General features: G+C 42.9%; 1 protein-coding gene across 1 annotated transcript in view; it reads left to right on the plus strand.

Moving 5' to 3' along the window:
• Positions 1 to 19,155, plus strand: part of LOC126530913 (N-chimaerin-like) — a 53,258-nt gene that overhangs the window by 16,118 nt on the left and 17,985 nt on the right. The window contains exons 9-12 of the mRNA XM_050178241.2: positions 5,622 to 5,795; positions 9,320 to 9,397; positions 9,521 to 9,658; positions 16,101 to 16,206. Of these exons, the coding sequence (XP_050034198.1) occupies positions 5,622 to 5,795; positions 9,320 to 9,397; positions 9,521 to 9,658; positions 16,101 to 16,206 (496 nt within the window). The remainder of the gene's footprint in view (positions 1 to 5,621; positions 5,796 to 9,319; positions 9,398 to 9,520; positions 9,659 to 16,100; positions 16,207 to 19,155) is intronic.

Raw genomic sequence — 19,155 nt, forward strand, 5'->3', positions numbered from 1 at the left:
GTCTTTGCAAGTTGCTTACTAACGTGACAAATGGTACCGCAGTGTTTCCTGCCTACCGCATCCCTGCACGCTTGCTTTGTCGGCATTTTTGCCGCTCCAACTTTTTATGCAGAAGGACGCTTGAAATAACTATTGCCTCGGCCGACATTTTTATAGTTTTTGCTAATTTACTAGCCTACAGGCTCCATGCACATGCTTGAAATGGCAGAAAACTTTGTTAAATCAAATTAAATTGAAACCATGTCACAAAATTACTTTGTTAAATTGCTAAAAGAAATACATGGTTTTCAATGCGACTAAAATCGGGGGATGAAAATAGTTTGTTGCATCACAAGTTTCATTAAATTGAGGTTCGGTATATGAAGGTTTGACTGTAGTTAGTGTGTAATATTCGACTCGTATTTGAAATTTTGAATATTCACCCACCCCTCATTATTATTATTACTTTTTTTTTAAATTGTGTTTTGCTATTGTAGCTTGCATTACATTCAACACATGGCAACAATTCTCCATTGTATCCCAATTTCTGCTCTGCAGTACGGTATATTGTGATCAGTTTTCCAAAGAGTGTCCTGAACAGTGTCCCAAGCATGTTCTGTGGATAAGTTGAGCCATGTGTATTACATATCTCGTCTTTGTTTATTGTTGTTCGTGTGCCCTGTTCCTAATTGTAAAGCATGCTTAACCCTTTCAGCACCACACTGTTATCCTGACTTCGACCAAAGACGCCCAAATTATTTTTAACGACCCCAGTTGCCTGTTAATGTGTTTAACTTTCTCTGTCAGCATTAACTCACTACTGCTTCATGGATTGTGTTTTGCCATCTGCCAGAGGCAACACATCACACCGAGATGAAACCAGCTCGTCCATGGCATTGCTAGAAGATGAAAAGTATCATCGACGAGCTGAGCCTGGTCCTTGGTCATTTTTATCAGAAATGCATGGATGAACCCAGCTCGTCCAAGGCACGGAAGGGGTTAAGCATAGCAGTATGCACTCATGCTGTTTGGACTCATTTTATCAGTGCCTGTCAAACTTTGAATTCTTAATCCTTTCGTGAATGAAAAGGTCACACCTGAAGTAATGATCAACAATGTTTTTTTACGCAAGTCTGAAAATGCACGAGAATGAGTGTTTGTATGCGGCACCACCTCCTGAGTAACCATGATTGTGATTCGGCATCAACCGGTTACATCATCTCTCTACCACTATGCTAAACAATATGGCAGCCCATGATGTGTCGCTTTGTCAATGTGTGGCCGTATAATTTTTCGTATAAGAGGAAACTTCAGCCATGCAAGTTCATAACAAACTTCAGCATACATGTGGCAACATATGCATGAGCTTGAGCAGTGTGCAAAGGTGGCTAAATTATTTTAAAGATGGCTCGGCAAGCATTGAAGCTCTTTCTCAGATTGGTTTTTACTAGCAAAATGAACGCACCCGCATAATAAACACGCTGCCAACTTGGCTCTTCGAAATTAGGATTTTTCCTCCCATGATAATTGCGCTCCCATCCTTGGTCCTGAGCAGTTCCACAAAGAACAGCTGTGCTATAGTTTCGTGGATCCAGGGGCGGATCCAGGTGCCTACTTTGGGGGTTTGGGGGGGCGATTGCACAACTAACCACACGTGTGTAACCATATAATCATGATTTGTTCTCAGTTGCTTCCCTTAGTGCATTTTTCATCAACAATATCTTGCAGACAACCATGTAACCAGTTTTAAAATAATTTATTGACACTGGTGGGTATGGTCAAACCTTGTAATAGCACAAAAAACTAAATACTGTAAGGAGACAGAAAAGGAAAGTGCAAATTGCACTTAACCTCTTGAGTAACGAGAAAGTGTAGGCAAGAAAAACAGTAATGTTTTCAACATTTCATTTGAAATGGTTTTAGAAGTGCAGAGAAAGAAAATAGTGAAAATCTTTATTTTTAAATGGTACGAGCGTCCACAAATGTGGACATTAGTTGGGAGTATGGCAAAAATAAAAGAAACAGTTTTACCCTTGCAGGCACAAGAAAACATTGCATTTCATGCACCAAACTTCTTGCACCATGCACCAAATACTCTCATGCACCAAATACTTTTGTTCTTGCATCACATTGCATTTTCAATTTTACACAGTTTCTGGGAAGAGGCCAAAATCTTTTTCTCATGTCGCTGCCAGGCAGCTAGGCTGGTCTGGTCCCTGGAACTGTTGGTTTACTTTCATACCTTCATTCCCTGGTACCATTTCGATTTGGGTTAGCTCTGGTTTTGGCTACATCCTGGGTGAAGGACAGGCGGGACCGCAGCTCTTTTTGTTGTAGGTGCAAAGTGGGTGCTCCACGATATTATTCGACCCACGCATTGTGGACAGCAATGTCGAGAAAATGTGGGAGCATCCTAACAGCCCATTTCCTAGATTTGACCTTCATCCTAACATATGAAATATACCTGTTGATGAGGTCCATTTCCCTCATCAATTGGTTGTATTCCGATACACTTCCCAGGGGGGGCACTAATCTATTTTTTTTTTCATTTCATCCTTTGACATGAGACATAGGGTTTATTCCAACAGCACTGGAAAAGGAATTTACGCCTTTGTTATCTTTACATTTGACCATACGCACATTTCTGATCTCACATACAAGGGAAGTCGATTCTTCGTGGCTTACTTTGCTGTCATTGGGAAGTTTTACAGCAGCACCCTCAGTGTGGTTTGGATTTACTCTTCCAGGCATGAACTTTTTCTACTGAAGTAAGCAATCGAAAATCTCATGCGGCAAAATATTGATTCATGAAATTATGTGTCTGCTGCGCAGTTTTCTCCACAAGCCGTATTCACACTGCTCCGCCTAGGCCACTGGCTTTCATATCATCAGCAAGGACTGTACCTTTCTCAGTGATAAAAAAAAATCATGCACTAATGCATCTGGGGAGGTTAAAACAAAATCTGTGAGATAACGTGCTACGAAACATGGGAAAAAACGCACCAGATCTCCACACCCACAATTTAGGTCCACAAACAGGGCACTGAGTGCTCTAATTTCACAACTTCTGTCCACAAATGTGGACACACTTTCGATGTGTAGATAAATGCGAATTTTGGCTTTCAGTGCATTGAAACTTTGTTAAGTGATTCACAGAGGACAGTGCCATAAATTTTACCCTCTCTATTCCATTAAAAAAAAATTTTAATTGCAAAAATTTGAAAAACTTACGCCTTGGTCGCTGCGCGCTATGCGAGTTGGTCACTGCCAATTTGTTTTATATCAGCCGCTGAAGGTGACTTGTGCTTTCCCTCTTTTGGAGCATGTGTAAAGCACACTCTGTGCGATGAAAGGCACGAGTTTGAATGAAACTGAACAGTGTCCAGATGTATTCATGCCGAAAGGTTACTCATACCAGTATGGACTTGTAGCATAGCAGTGCGGAGTAAGGGAGCGCGTGTCTCTGAGTAAAGGAGGGAGAAGTGAAGACTCCCTCCTTGCTGCCACACCGATGGCCTTGCTTATTCAAACTTATTTATCTATTGGAGGTGGAGAGGAAGTGATTAGCTCGCTTTCACAAGGGCAACGGTTGCGTTAGCCATCTTCGTGCCTAACAAAAAAGGCAGAAGTGAGGGGTGCTTTGCTCACCACGAGTAGCGATAGTCGCTGCAGTGGCATAAAAAATTCCACGTGCCGAAAAATCGCTGTCGAGAAAGGTGGAAGTGGGGAGGGGGGTTTAGCTAGTGGCTTGTGGTCACTGCCTGAATCTGCCACTGCCTGATCACTCATTCTGGCTGATGGTCATTTTGCATGCCACTGAGAGCCATTTCTCAGAAAAAAAAAATTAATGCTTTCCACCATGGTACCAGTGCAAAAGCCAGTCAAAACAACACACAGACAGTTTCACAGCTAGTAGCGAGTCAGTTGGTGAGCTGTACATTATCCCTATTTTTAAAGTGAAGCTTTCTTTGCCTTAACTTTCTGCAATCCGGTGTGCCATGGTAGTGGTAGTGGTGGTCACTGGTTGTTTCGCCAAGTAGGAGCTTTAGTGGAAACAGTTCAAAATGAGAGGACGTAAGAAAGGGACAGACAACTGCACTGTTATATTGCGCTGGCGCTGTTTCCACTCGTGTCATGAGCTAACCAGCCCAAATGTGTACGCTTCTGGAGTGGAAGCTGTCACCATGGGGGATGCTATCACTTTCGCGAGATTTCGTGTGTCTCAGCATTAGACGCATTGGCGTTTACCATGGAGGGAGGAAATAAACTTCTCCATGACGTATACGTTCTACAGCATTTCTGGCACTGTGTCAGGAACACTTTCATCTGTCTAGTCAGCACTTCATTTGCCAAGTCGTGCAAAACCTCGTGAAGGTGTTAGCATCGCAGAAAGGAATCTCTAGAGAATATCACCTCTAAAAAAACTTACCTTTGCTCTCCAAGTTACGCAACTGTGGCTGATGACCGTATAGGGATGCGTTCATCGCCTAAATACGCTACATGTTTCATATTGTGATGCGCTGTTTTGTCTCGCTGGATCATCAAACGTTTGCTTACACTGATTCCCACAGTGCACGGGATCTCCGTAATTTTTTTTATACTTAAAAAATTTAAATAAATTATCGGGTTCTATGTGCCAAAACCACTTTCTGATTATGAGGCACGCCAAAGTGGGAGACTCCGAAAATTTGGATCACCTGGGGTTCTTCAACTTGCTCCTAAATCTGAGTACACGGGTGTTTTCACATTTTGCCCCCATTGAAGTGTGGCCACCATGACCTCGTCGCGACCTTGTGCTTAGCAGCCCAACACCATAGCCACTAAGCAAGCACGGCTGGTTTTCTTTATACTTCACAGCTGACCGTTCAATGACAGCATTGTCTTTTACTCTTTTCTGTTTTGCTGTGGGTGATGGGACTTAATTCCGGTTATATGGCTGGCTTTAAGTCAAAGGCCATGGAGTATGGCGTGGAACATTGGAATCGTGCTGCCGGAAGGCATTTCAGTATTGATGAATTCCATGCTTGCTATAGCAGAAGCAGCACAACAAGCTGCTCACTACAAACTGGATGTGTTGCATGTGAGCACACAATTTTGTACTGATAAAGATCAATGAGAGTGAATTTGAAGACAAGGAAACACAGAAAAAGTGCTTGCATATTGACAATCAGCCATGCACAGTGTCTAAGCATCTGATCTGTGGCCTCCGCTGCTTGACTCGGCGTCTTGCTTTCAACTTGCAGCCATAGTGGCTGCATTTTAAGAGAAATATTTAAGACTGCCAATTTCCTTACATCTTAATGCACATTAGGAACTTGGAAGTTTTCAAAGTAATAGTACAGAGCCACTACAGTATTCTGCACACTGTAGTTTTCAGCATAAGCAGGGCACTAAATTGAACTGAGTGCCACATCTCTATAGATAGAACAAAACAGTGCAAATATAGAACTCAAGAAATGCTGCCATTCTGTGCCATTCTTTCTGAGTGTCACCTTATAATTGTCTTTCTTCTCATTTAGCATAGCCATATGTGCTTCGGGCATTGCTGCCAGCCAAAGCAAAACTGGTTTCTTTTGGTTTCCTCTTAGCCTGAAAATTTTTCCGCAGAAAGAAGTGATAATCCTGCAGTGCTCTCTTTGCAGACTGTGGCTTCAGTGCACACAATCGGTGTTCAGAGAAAGTGCCAAATGACTGCTTGCCAGACACCAAGTATGTCAAGCGGGTCTTTGGGGTGGACCTGACTACCCTGGTGAAAGCACACAATACTCCTCGACCATTCGTTTTGGATATGTGTATCAAGGAGATTGAGCAGAGAGGTGAGCCCTGTGAATCCTTTGCCATGTACGGGACCTAGGATGCTTTTCTGACTCCTTTTAGGATGCTCTTCTGACTCTTCCGAAGCAACAGTAGATAGTCATTAGAGCCAAACATTGAGTCAAGCCGAAGTGCAGTCAGCGTCCATTAATTTCACGCTTGATCAGACTGACGAAATTGATCAAATTATCCTGCAGGTTGAATTAAACAAAAGTAATAAAAAAAAGCCTGAACACACCGCTGCTTCATTGGACACTACAGCCGAATCTTGATAATTTGTCCCGAGTTAAATTCAGACTCATCCTTTAGTGCCGGCAAGTGTATGCATTCTTCATGGCATGAAACTTGTTATTTTGGACATATTTAGCCACGCACCGGTTAACTTGGAGAACCCTTAGAATGCACTGAGCGTGGAGCACCGCAAATATGCGACGCATAAGAGCTAAATCGCTGCTAGCGTTCAGCGGAAACTAAGCAGTGGAATCCGTATTGCTATAGTCATCAGCACTAGAACAACAGGTCGTACAGCTACAACAGGCCACTCCTCTGTCTCGGAGGCCATACTTTACTGCGACACATGATTCGCGTCAGCCACGTGCCTTCTGAACTGCCTGGTTGCCATCCATTATCACGTCGATGGCAATAACAGATCCGTCTTGTGGTGAGCAGTAGTTTCATTTTAACTCAGTGTAAGGCACGCATGATGTTACAAACACATGAAAAGCTGTAAAGAATGAAGCATTATTCTACTGTGGCCTGCACGCTGGCGTACTTCAAACCTGCCTGCTACATTGCGATAGATCAATGACCTGTTGCGAACCAGCTCAATGGTGAAAGAATAATCGGTAGTGAAAAGCCTGACAAGCACATCTACTCAAATGAAAAGATAAGCCTTGCACCGCGGTCGCACTGTGAAGATACTTGCCAGGCCGTCGCCGTTGTGAGTGCTTAACAGCTTATGCGCTGATTTTGTACCTAATAGAAGCAGAGGTCGTAGATCTGTTCAGTAGGTAAAGGCAAATTGGTGTAGTAAGCATATGCCTATTGTTTTATGGATGCATTCGTTAATTCGACATTAGGTTATTTAAACTTATTTCAGACATTTTTCCGGTTTTATGAAATACAAGTTAACAAGCTTTTACTGTACTTTCCTGATTATAACACACCCTTGAATTTAACATGCACCCGGTTTCAATGTGTTCAAAATAAAAAAATAAGAAAGCAATGACATTAGAGCTCCTCACAAAGTAGAAGCTTAATGTGCGCCTGATTCCTTAAAAACAAAATCTAACGATGCCTCTGGTTCTGGCAATCAGAAAAGGATGAAAACAGCAAACTTTATCTCCACAAAATGGAAATTTATTTACTCTTCATCTCTGGCATCCTCACTCTCATACAGTGCTTTGTCTCTGCCTATGGACAACTATGGGTTGTCTTTTGTAGGGCCCAGTGTATATTTGATATTCTGCCTTTATCAAACAACTCCACGACAGTTGCAAACAGGATGGTGGTTCTTGCCTAGTGTGACCACTTTGCTAATTTGTCCGGTGATGCATGCGATTCCCCAGAATGCCAAAAGCATATGGTGTGAATTGTTGCTGCTTGCTTAGCATGCAATACTTACTTACTAAGCAAATAAAAGAAATACAATTAAATACAATAAAATAAATACTAATTTATCTTCTGAATGAGCTTTCGTAATCAAGTACAGAAAGCGGTGTGTCGTGACCTTGCCATATGAGAACTTGTTTTGTTGCCATACTGCGATGGCTGTGGCAAGGCCACTGGCTAGGCTGGCGCTGATGGTAAGCTGTTTTGTTGCACACATAGCAAAGATGGTTTTGGCTTCATATCCGACTGCACTGTGCAGGCAATTTCTACATCAATTTTTCTGAAAGAAAAGGCATGTGTTAGAACAGCCTAAAGGCTGTAATCATTCATTGTAAGCTGCCATTTTTGCTTAAAAGTCTTGCTAGGGCAAGCTGGAAATACTATGGGTTTTCGCTGGGTGACATTATGTGTTTAATGCATTCACCATCCCCTAAGTGCTGCCAAGACAGATGCTGCCAGTGTTAGGGTTATCATTGGGGTCAGGTTTGTACATCTTGACCAGTGAAGTTCAAATTATGCGGCCAAGGCCAATTTCAGAATTGAAATAACGAAAGTTTGGGCCCATAAAGATAGACATATGGGTGCCAGCTGAGACTTTCAGTTAATATTGAACTACTGTATTTACTCAATTCTAATGCACCCTCTATAGTAACGCGCAGCTGTTTTCCGTGACTAAAAAAAGGGAAAAAGAATCGTCCTCGATTGTAACGCACACATGTTTGCCGCAACCTAAAAAAAAGAAAAGTCTTTTACAGTACTGCACACCTCATTCTTTCATACAGGAATACAACTTTCTCTCATTTGGAAAAACAAAGATTTACTCCCAATATACTAAAGTTACGATAAATAAAACAAAGTCGCAGATTTCGCCGAAAGGCGAAGCATCGATTGCAATAGGAAATTAGTAGACAGCTATACGAAAAGTAAGGATAGTAGTTTTATTGGCTGCACAAACTTTTAAACATCCGCTTACTAACTAAATTAACAAGCATGATGTCACGCATGCACAAGCAAACATGAGCACGTCTTACGCAATGAGTGCAAAACTGCAGTAACAGGAGCAAGTGAATTGACCTTTGTGTGTGGCCTCTTGCTTCAACGGGCACTGAGCTATGAGAACACAGCGTGGTGAACCTAGATGCGTAGACTCTGTCTCCATTGCAGATCGCAGTAGGGACTGCGCGAACATGCCGTATGTAGCAGCCGCCGTAGTAGAAAGCTTCTCCTGTTTGCGCCAGTCCTGCGCGCAAGATTCTGGAACTCTGAACACCTGTGATACGGCCCCATTTCAGTCCGCCTCCGCACACATGATCATTTTCCTTGTAATTGCGGCAACGTGATGAACTCGGCATGTCTTTGCAGTCGGCACTTCCATGCTGATAGAGCAAATGCGGAAAATGGGAGGACCAGGAAGTCAGACGGTGCAATAACTTAAGCACACATACTACAGCACATGGAGGAAGCTACAGCAGCCAGGCTCGAAGCGGGTGCGAGGTGGCCATTTTGAAATTCTGATGGCGATATGGTAATGCAGATTTAGGGTCATACTTGATTCTAACACGCACGCAATTTTTGGGCCCATTTTATTGGAAAAAAAATGCACATTAGATTCAAGTAATTACGGTAACTGAAATGTCAAATTAACGTAAGTATACTGCACTTCAAATTGCTCTGAAGCAATACGTGCAGCAAGTTCCCAACTGAGCAGTACAGCTTCCTCGGTGAGCGAAGACATTCTTCAAGTGCTATTATGTTATATGTATACTTATATTTTTTGCCTTGTGTGAATATGTCGCATGCAAAGCACAGTGTGGTTTAAAGCCTGGCAAAAGAAGGAATGGCCAGTGCTTTGTGAACTTGCTTTTCATTTGTGTAAGCACATTTAAGAAAAATTGTTTTTTTCTATTTCTTGCAGGTTTAGATACGGAAGGCATTTATCGTGTATCTGGATTTAGTGATGAAATAGAAGCTTTGAGGATGTCATTTGAGAAAGGTAATAATTGATATTACTATTTAGATTTTCTCATTTCTTTGTTGTTAGTTTGATGTAGTTGTGTGAGTAAACATACCTTTATTGTGCAAACTCTATTATCAACATTTTCCCTGTTTGCTACAGATGGAGAAAGTGCACCATTGAGTGCATCAGCATATGAAGACGTCCATGTAGTGGCAGGTGCCCTAAAACTGTTTCTGAGGTTGCTACCAATACCGCTGATCACGTTTGACAGCTATACAAAGTTTTTTGATGCAGTCAGTAAGTGCATGTCATTCACTTTTCAACTTTGTTTTTCATGTGGATGTGTAAGTACCAGTTCTAAAACCATATACGCAATGCTGAACCTACTTGTGTAAAGCACAGTTGTTGCAGTCTCTGACTGATGATTTGTACAAGATAATTTCTACATTCTCAATTATTCAGACAGCTTTGTGCTGCCACTAGAGGCCCCATAGACGTAATGCATAAGGACAAAAAAAAACTTTTGACATATTGCAGTGTGCCATTTGATATTTCACACTTCACCGGCACATTTGCATGTCAGTACAGCTCACTGAAACATGCAGAAAAAGTAATCTAATTGTTTTTATGTTGCTTGCACCTCCTCGAAATCATAAGTAGCTGCAGCGCCTAACTGATCACCAACCACACCCGAATTGCAGGACATACCAAGTCATGCAGTTCAAGGCCACTTTTGTGTGTTTGTTGTTTGTGCATCCCATGCATCCAGCATTTGTTTCCTTAATGCATAAAATAATGACATGGCTTCAGGCGACTTCTTTGAATGCTGTTATAATGTTTTTTTGTTCATAATTGTCACGAAGCTTCGAATGACACCATCTCTGCCCTCAATGTTTGCTCTGATGCAGGTGGTGATGAAGCAAAAGAAGTTTAATATAGTTTGCTGTTGGGCTGGTTGGCATATATTTCTAAATTGAAAAACAACGCCAGGAAAGGGGACAAACTTTCTTGTCCTGTTTCATGGCACTGTCTTTTAATATAGAAATCGATAGAAGTGCCAGACAATGACTTGCAAAGAAACCTGCAATCATTTGGCTATTGCAGCATGGTTGACATCTGTTCTAGTGGCGAGGGGATGAAGATTTTAGTGCATGCACGGACTGTACTTTCGTCTATCTGTACTGACAGCATGACAGTGGTTGGAATGCAGATTGAACAGGTTGCATGCAGGGGTATGTGTGTGCAGCAATGCATTTACAAGCTTTGTCTGGCCGCTTGTGGAAAAAAATGCCCATTTTCTGGTTAATCTATTATTTGAGACATTTAGGCCACCCTTGTCGGGTCCTAATTATTGGTCAGCCACTGTGACTAATCATAATGTAGTTCAAGAAGCACAGTATGATGAAAGAAGACATAGAAATTAGTGCAAATACAGTGGAACCCCAGTTACACGACTTTCTTGGAAACACGTGAAAACGTCATGTAATCCAAGCGTCAAATAATCCGACCAACAAAATTTATGTCTATGGTTGATTGATTCGCGTCAAAGAGTTGTGAAAAGCTTCAATTTAAGCTATAAGCTAATATTGTGCAGTATTCAGAAGCCGAAATTGCCAGAAATGTGGATGCAAGAAGAATACTGCATTGCAGGTGGCAATCATGTTTTATTGGAGAGATTTAGCATACTACAACATTATTTTCTCATTTACAGACTTTAAAGGGGCCCTGAACAATTTTTATCAAAGTGGAGAAAGGCATTTGAGGTGAAAATAAGCTATTTCAGAAATACTTTGCTGCAAAAAGTAGTTCAGTGTGCTCAGTAGAAGCGGAGTTATTGGCAGTCAAACACAGCCTCCGCTGTGCTGCAGTTCCTTCAGTACCTTGCACTGTGAAGACATTGCGGTGAAGGCACAGTGGTGCAGTGGGGCATGCCCACAACGCTCCGCTTTCTAAATGTCACCTTGGTGCGCAGTTCAAATTTCATTTTGGATGTTAAGGTAGACGCCAAAACTTCCGTCTTTGGTGCCTACGATGCGCTAAACACAAGCCAGCAGTTGTTCTCAGCAGGGCGCTTAGCCAGCGGACTCGTGGCGGCACCACGTGGCGGCTGCAGTATCTATGCCATGTAGCCGACTGCAGTTTGATGTCAGCTATCGGCCAATAGCAGCCGTCTAAGGAAATGATGAAATAGTGTGTCCAATGATGAAATAGTGCATTTAGAAGAGTGTGAGGAACAAGCCTTCTGTTGAAAAGAGAGCGTTTGAGAGAAAGGTGACTTTGCGATCTGCGTGCGAGCTCCACGCACCGCGTACGACAGCAAAACTTGGCTTACATGTTTACTGGCTGACATGTTCAATCAGAAGAATAAGAATGGGCTGGGGTGTGTTTGGCAAGCACTCTCATATCATGAACAGCAGGTTGCCACTATCCCTCAAGAGAAAAGTGTATAATAGCTGTGTCTTACCAGTACTCACCTATGGGGCAGAAACCTGGAGGCTTATGAAAAGGGTTCTACTTAAATTGAGGATGACGCAACAAGCTATGGAAAGAAGAATGATGGGTGTAACGTTAAGGGATAAGAAAAGAGCAGATTGGGTGAAGGAACAACCGCGAGTTAATGACATCTTAGTTGAAATCAAGAAAAAGAAATGGGCATGGGCAGGACATGTAATGAGGAGGGAAGATAACCGATGGTCATTAAGGGTTACGGACTGGGTTCCAAGGGAAGGGTAATACAGCAGGGGGTGGTAGAAAGTTAGGTGGGCGGATGAGATTAAGAAGTTTGCAGGGACGACATGGCTGCAATTAGTACATGGCCGGGGTAGTTGGAGAAGTATGGGAGAGGCCTTTGCCCTGCAGTGGGCGTAACCAGGCGGATAATGATGATGATGATTGTTCTATAGCTCGATCCGGAATTCCTCTATTTTCCCTCTTACCGCTAACTCATTGATCGGCTTCTTATGTACCAGTTTCTTCCGTTCTCTCCTCAAGTCTAGGCTAATTGGAGTTCTTACCATCCTATGGTCACTGCAGCGCACCTTGCCGAGCACGTTCACATCTTGTATGATGCCAGGGTTAGCGCAGAGTATGAAGTCTATTTCATTTCTAGTCTCGCCATTCGGGCTCCTCCACGTCCACTTTCGGTTATCCCGCTTGCGGAAGAAGGTATTCATTATCCGCATATTATTCCGTTCTGCAAGCTCACTAATAACTCTCCCCTGCTATTCCTATAACCTATGCCTTATTCCCCCACTGACTTGTCTCCAGCCTGCTTCTTGCCTACCCTGGCATTGAAGTCGCCCATCAGTATAGTGTATTTTCTTTTGACTTTACCCATCGCTGGTTACACGTCTTCATAGAAGCTTTTGACTTGCTGGTTATCATGACTGAATGTAGGGGCGTAGGCCTGTATGACCTTCAATTTGTACCTCTTATTAAGTTTCACAACAAGACCTGCCACCCTCTCGTTGATAGAATTCCTGTATGTTACCAGCTATGACAATGAGATGACCATTCTTACTTGATAATGTTGGTATAATGATGACAGCGTGCCACCGCTGTCATGAGGACAATTGGATGACAATGATGGTATGGCAAGAACTTGATAATGAAGCTGTAATGACGATGATGCCACAACAATGACGGTATGACATTGAGTGCATGATAGCGACTGTCTGAAGGCGACACCATGATGATGGTGGCATGCCAATGGTGTCGTAATCAGAATTGAATGACGATTGCGTAATTACGATAGAATGATGAAGAAGGATTGACGTTGATAGAATGTTGAAGGCAGTATGTCGATGACGGCAGGCCAACAATGTTATAACATTACTGAAATGATGACGATGGTAAAATGACAGTGTTATGATGATGGCATGACGACAAAAGTATGACATCAACTCTTGGCTACAACAGCATGATGAGAATTGGGTGAAGTTAAAATGGCGATGGTAGAACAACCGCCAAGGCATGACGACGGCGGCATGACAATGGTATGAGGACAATCGGATGACGACGAGTGTATGATGACAATAGCGTAATGACAACTGTATCGTAAAGCCTGTACGACAAAAATGGCATGATGAGAGGTGATTGACGAAGCTGAGATTATAATGTTGTGACGACCATGGTGGCATTACCACCACGAGCACATACCTGGTTGCCCACTGGGTCGGCGTAGAAGTTTTGACAACAACGGCACACACAACAGGTGACAAAGCTGAAATGACAACGATGGAATGACCATGACGGCATCACGACCATGAGCACATGCCTAGTCGTAGAAGCTGTTAGACAACTTTGGTCACTGGGTTGACGGAAGAGGCTAAACAGACGGGCGGGCGGGCGGACGAGCGGGCGGACGAGCAGGCGGGCGGGCAGGCGGATGGATGGACGGACGGGGGGACGCACGGACAGACAGGCAGACAGACAGACAGACTCAAAATGCCTGAAGTAGGCAAAGAATGCTAATCACAATAATAAAAGGAAGAAATAAATTTAGGAGGCGAGATAATTTATTTATTTATTTACAAATACTGCAGCCAAGAAGGGCTATTGCAGGAGTGGGTGAATACAAAATGTGGAAAATAGAAATCGCCATACAAAAGAAGCATATGTGAGTAACATAGCTAAGGCGAGCACTCAGTAGCATCCCTAAATTCTCTATGTGGTAAACAATGGATGGAACCAGGCAGGTCATTCCAGAGTTCAATTGTCGTAGGAAAAAAACTGTATTTAAATGTGTTGGTGCGAGCAAAAAAAACAGATAAGCTTAAGTCATTGCCTTTATCGTGATTAGGGGCTTTGCACGGGTCAGATATGGGTTAGGGGAAGCATAATGTGGAGAGTAAAATGAAGAGAGTAGAAGTTTCAGGGAATTAATGTGATGATGGTGGGAAAGAGGGGTTAAACCAAGCATATGCAGATGAGGTGATGGTGAAAACATTCTGTCATAACAGCGGTATATGAAACGAACCGCCTCTTCCTGAACAGATTCAATTTTGTGGATGTCCGAAATTTTGTAAGGGTTCCATATGGTAGCCGCATATTCAAGAATAGGTCTTGCAAGTGTTTTGTGTGTAATGAGTTTAGTTTCTCTGGGGGCAGCACGTAGGGTTTGGGTTAATTAACCAAGTTTTTTAGTGCTTTGTTGCAAGTTGTTATAATATATTCTGACCAGGATGACCTTGGAGTGAAAAGGAGGCCTAAATACTTATATTCATATGTGCGCTGCAGAAAAGTGGATGTATAGGAGTAATTGAAATATGAGCAATTAGCATGCTTGTGAAAGGACATGGTGACTGTTTTTTTAAAGTTGATGTTCATTTGCCAGAGTTCGCTTCATTCACAAAAACTTATAAAAGATTGATTCAGGGTGTTATGATCGTTAGGTGTAGAAATGACATTGTAGAGAATGCAGTTGTCAGCGTAAAGCCGAATTTTTACTGAAACAGAGTTTGGATTGTCGTTAATATATAGCAAAAAAAGCAATGGCCCTAAAATAGAACCTTGGAATACTCCGGAAGATACTGATGCGTCAGGAGGGTTGAATGAATTAAAAGAAACATACTGTGAACAATCATAAAGAAAACTACGGATCCAGTCAACGAAGCTGTTATTAAGGATAAGGCTTAGCTTATGTAATAGCCAGTCAAACTTTGATGCATAGAGAAGATATTGTCACATGGTGGTGACGTTGAAGAACACAGTAGCAATACTGTGAAAGACAAAACTAACTTTTGTTGGGCGAACCTGTGCCCACAAAAAGAGGCTACACTTATAGCACAACGATAGCAGCGAACACGGTCGGCGATCGTCGAAAATCTGATGAGCGGGTCAAGCTCGGCGGCTTTTATACATCAGTCGTCGAATGTTCCAGAGTAATCGCTGGGACCCGCGGGCCTTCCACAAAGTCTACATTATTCGCGTCGCGCACACATGCAATCAGATTACACAAGGTTCTGTCACAGACAGCGGATAGAACCATCGATAACATTCCACAAGCTTCCGATACATGCAGGTGTGTACTGCGCTGTGCGATAACATTTGTTAGGCAGTGAAACGTGTCAGCCGATAAAGACAAGTACACGTGTCAGTATGCATAGAGAAGGTAACTAGTGCTCTATTAGAGTTCCGGAGTGGATGCCAAAGGTAGAAAAATGCAGTCAAGGATTGCAGAGAACTGGGTGGTTTGATGAAATCGGGAAGATTGCAGGCATAGGATCGAGTCAGCTGGCACAAGGCAAAGGTAGTTGGAAATCATTGGGAGCGGCCTTCATCTTCCAATAGACGTAATATGTGCAGATGATGACAATGACTCATTGAATATAAAGCATGGTCAACGAAATCTTAGATTTGCTTCATTTTATCCGATAATTTGTTATATTCATGTTTGTTATATCAACGTTTGACTGTACTTGGTCCTTACTGATTGTGTAGTGTTAACAGGTGCAAATGTGTCAATTACTATCATACGTCGGGACCTCTCAGGTTCTCACATTTACAGGCCAGTGGCAATACATGGTTTTACTAGGTGCACCGAGAAGGTCAGAACGACGTTTCAACATTTTCAGGTTTAGTTGCATTAAATTTGTGAATCTGTGGATATTTGTAGCTTATTGCAAACTGTTTCTGCCATCAGAAATTCAGGTTGCTCTGCCCAAGCTGTAGTGTGTGTGAACTTGTTAAACATGCAGTGCGTCCGTGTAGATTATCTTTTTTTTTATCTTTTTCCTAGAGAGCAACAAAGTAGAGGAGAAGCTTGAAGCCATGAAGGAAGCAGTAAAGTCACTGCCACCTGCCCACTACCAGTCATTGAAGTATCTCATGAGTCATTTGCAAAGGTACTGCATGTTTCTTAATTTTCTTGTATTGTGCATCTTTTTTCCCATATACCGCATTTACTTGATTGTAACATGCCCTCGGTTGTAAAGCGCACCCGTTTCCCATGACCAAAAAATTTAAAACATGATAACCTCGATTGTAACGCGTACCCGTTTTCCATGCCCCCCCCCCATAAACAAAGAGTACAGTACTGCGCACCTTGTGCTTTCATATAGAAATACTATTTTCTCTCATTTGGACAAAACAGATATCTTCCGAATACACTAAAGTTGTGATGAATAAAAACACAAATGGAAGCGGCGCACCTTGCTCCCAAGATTTTCACTGCACCAGTAAGAGTCGCATAGGGCAACAGATATCACTCGTTGCTGTCAGACAACTCCTTATCGCTATCAACAGAGCAAATCATTTCATCCTCGGTGCCGTCCATGACATTCGAAATCCCGCACTTTTTAAAGGCCTTGTTGACCATGGCAAATGGGATCGTGCACCATGCATCTTTCACCCATCCAGGAGAGTCCTGCAGCGAGGCACCCTTCATTTTATTGGCGGGCGTGAATTCGTGGCAGCCACTGACAAGCCATTTGGTGCAGAGCGCCTGAATTCTATCTTTCACTGGCTTGTTCAAACAAACAGTGAGCGGCTGGAGCTGCGATGTCATGCCGTCGGGTATCACGACAAGGTCGGTGTTGCATGCAGCCAGCTTGTCCTTGATACACTGGCCTTGAAACTTGAAAGCATCAAGCACAAGCATCCCACGCAGACTCAAACTGCCGCTGGGTCTCTTCCGCCGAACATTATCAATCCAGTCAGCGACCAAGTCCGTGGTCATTTTCATTTGCACACGCAATCACGCCTCTCAGAAACATGATTCCTTTCGGGAGCGTCTTTCATCTGAAGATAAGATACGGGGGCAGCTTGTGCCCATCTGCAGTGCAACTAAAGCAATGCGGTGACTGGTTTTTTCGTGGCCAGAAGACAAAACGTGCACTTGCCTCACCCCCTTCTTTTCAACGCTTGTGGTGGCAGGCACGTCAGAGTAGAGCGGCGTCTGATCAGCGTTTCCAATCTGTCTGAACTGGTAGCCATTTCTATGGCACAACTTCAAAACGTACCGCTGAAAACTGTGCAATTTCTCTTCATATTTTTCGGGCAATTTTTGGCATATCCCTATCCGCCTTCGAAGAGAAAAGCCTTTTCTTTTCATAAAATTTGATAGCCAGCATCTGCTCGCTTTGAAGTCACCCGCATTAGCTCTTTCTGTAGGGCTGACTGCATCACCCGTACTTTGAGCAGATCGGTCGTCACAGGCCGCTGTGTCGCTTGCTACTCTTGCACGTATTCTGCGAGCAGCTCTTCTATTTCGGCGAAGCTGCCCTGCTTTGGTTCATTGAAACCCTTCCTTGTTGCTTTGCTGGTGAAAATATTCTCCTTCTGTTTGCGTTAGTCCTGCACGCTGGTTTTGGGAACTCCAAACGCACGTTATGCGGCTCGATTTTTGACCTTCTCGTTTTAAACTTTCGTTTTAAATGTGGCATCATGGTGGACTCGGCGTGTCTTCGCAGTCGGCGCTTTCATGCTGATTGAATAAATGCAGAAAAACGGGAAGACAGGCGGTAGGCTAGGTTACACCAGTGCCAGGAAGCTATGGCAGCTTGGTTAGAAGCGCGTATAAAGCGGCCATTTTTTTAACGCCAATGGCGATATGGTAACGCGGATTTAGAGTCATACTCAATTCTAACATGCATGCAATTTTTGGACCCGTTTTACCGGAAAAAAAGTGCGCGTTAGCTTCGAATAAATACGGTATGTACATTATTGTGGGCCCGTATGGTGAAACTCAAAACTATTCAGTTTTGCAGTGCAACATAAGCTTTTCTTTCAGTTTCATATTTCATTTAATATTTGTTTCATATGTACATGTTGGATGTGTCTATGTGCATTTCTTCTTTTTTTTTTTTACTTGAGCATAATTTTGAAAGATCACCTATCTCGGTACAGTTTAATTGTAATGTTGACTTTGCTGGTTACGAATTTTCACAAAATAATGGTTTTACCTTACATAATCACTTCACGACACATGTTACAACTTCCAAATTGATGCTGCACTGTGATAGAGGTCATGTCCCTTGTGGGGACACTTTACGCTCTCATGTGGCCTAACACTTGCTTTTCCTACCTGGCTCTCGCATCCCCTGATCTGCATGACAAACGCATGATGTTGGGAGTCAGTGTTTGATATAGTTACGTTGCTATATTGAAAGACCAAACAGGTACTATTTTGACGATGCCTCTCCATGGCACAGGTAGCTCAGGTGTGTGAGGGCGTTGCTTCCTTCTCTTTGGCTTCGGGACACTAGTGCTTATGGACTGATTGTGCTTTTGTTAGTGAGCTTCTCAGGATTTTCCCATATGTTGTTATCCCATGTGGTGTTATACAGTTTCTTCATTTGCTTCCTGAAATTTGTATCCAGGGCCCAGTTTCCTCCTGCTTGCATGCGCAAGCACACCGTCTCACACACACACTCACATACGCAGATTGGGCCTCTGATTATCCACACTTGACAGTCCGAGACTGACTGAGGCAGGGCTTTCAGTGAAATAGCGTTGCATATGCACTGTCTCAACAGCCCAGGACTGTTGAGGGTGGATAATCGAGAAACCCATTGTCACTTTGAGGCAGGAATTTTGTGCTTGTTTAAGCACATTATTCTAAAAAAAACGAGACTTGGAAAAATTTCTCTCTGCTTATTGCACTACCAGTGATGTTTAGATGGGCACGAAAGACAGTTTCATACTTTCTATATTTGCTTCCAAAAAGTGTGTCCAGATTTGTTATCCCGCATTTCACAAGCTTTACGAGCTAGGTGCATGTTTCTTAAAAAGCACTGTTTCTAGAACGGTCATTTGAGCTAGCTTCCTGTGCTTCTGGTGACACATGAATGCAG

Source organism: Dermacentor andersoni, chromosome 5 (assembly GCF_023375885.2).
Source record: "Dermacentor andersoni chromosome 5, qqDerAnde1_hic_scaffold, whole genome shotgun sequence".
Lineage (NCBI taxonomy): Eukaryota > Metazoa > Arthropoda > Arachnida > Ixodida > Ixodidae > Dermacentor > Dermacentor andersoni.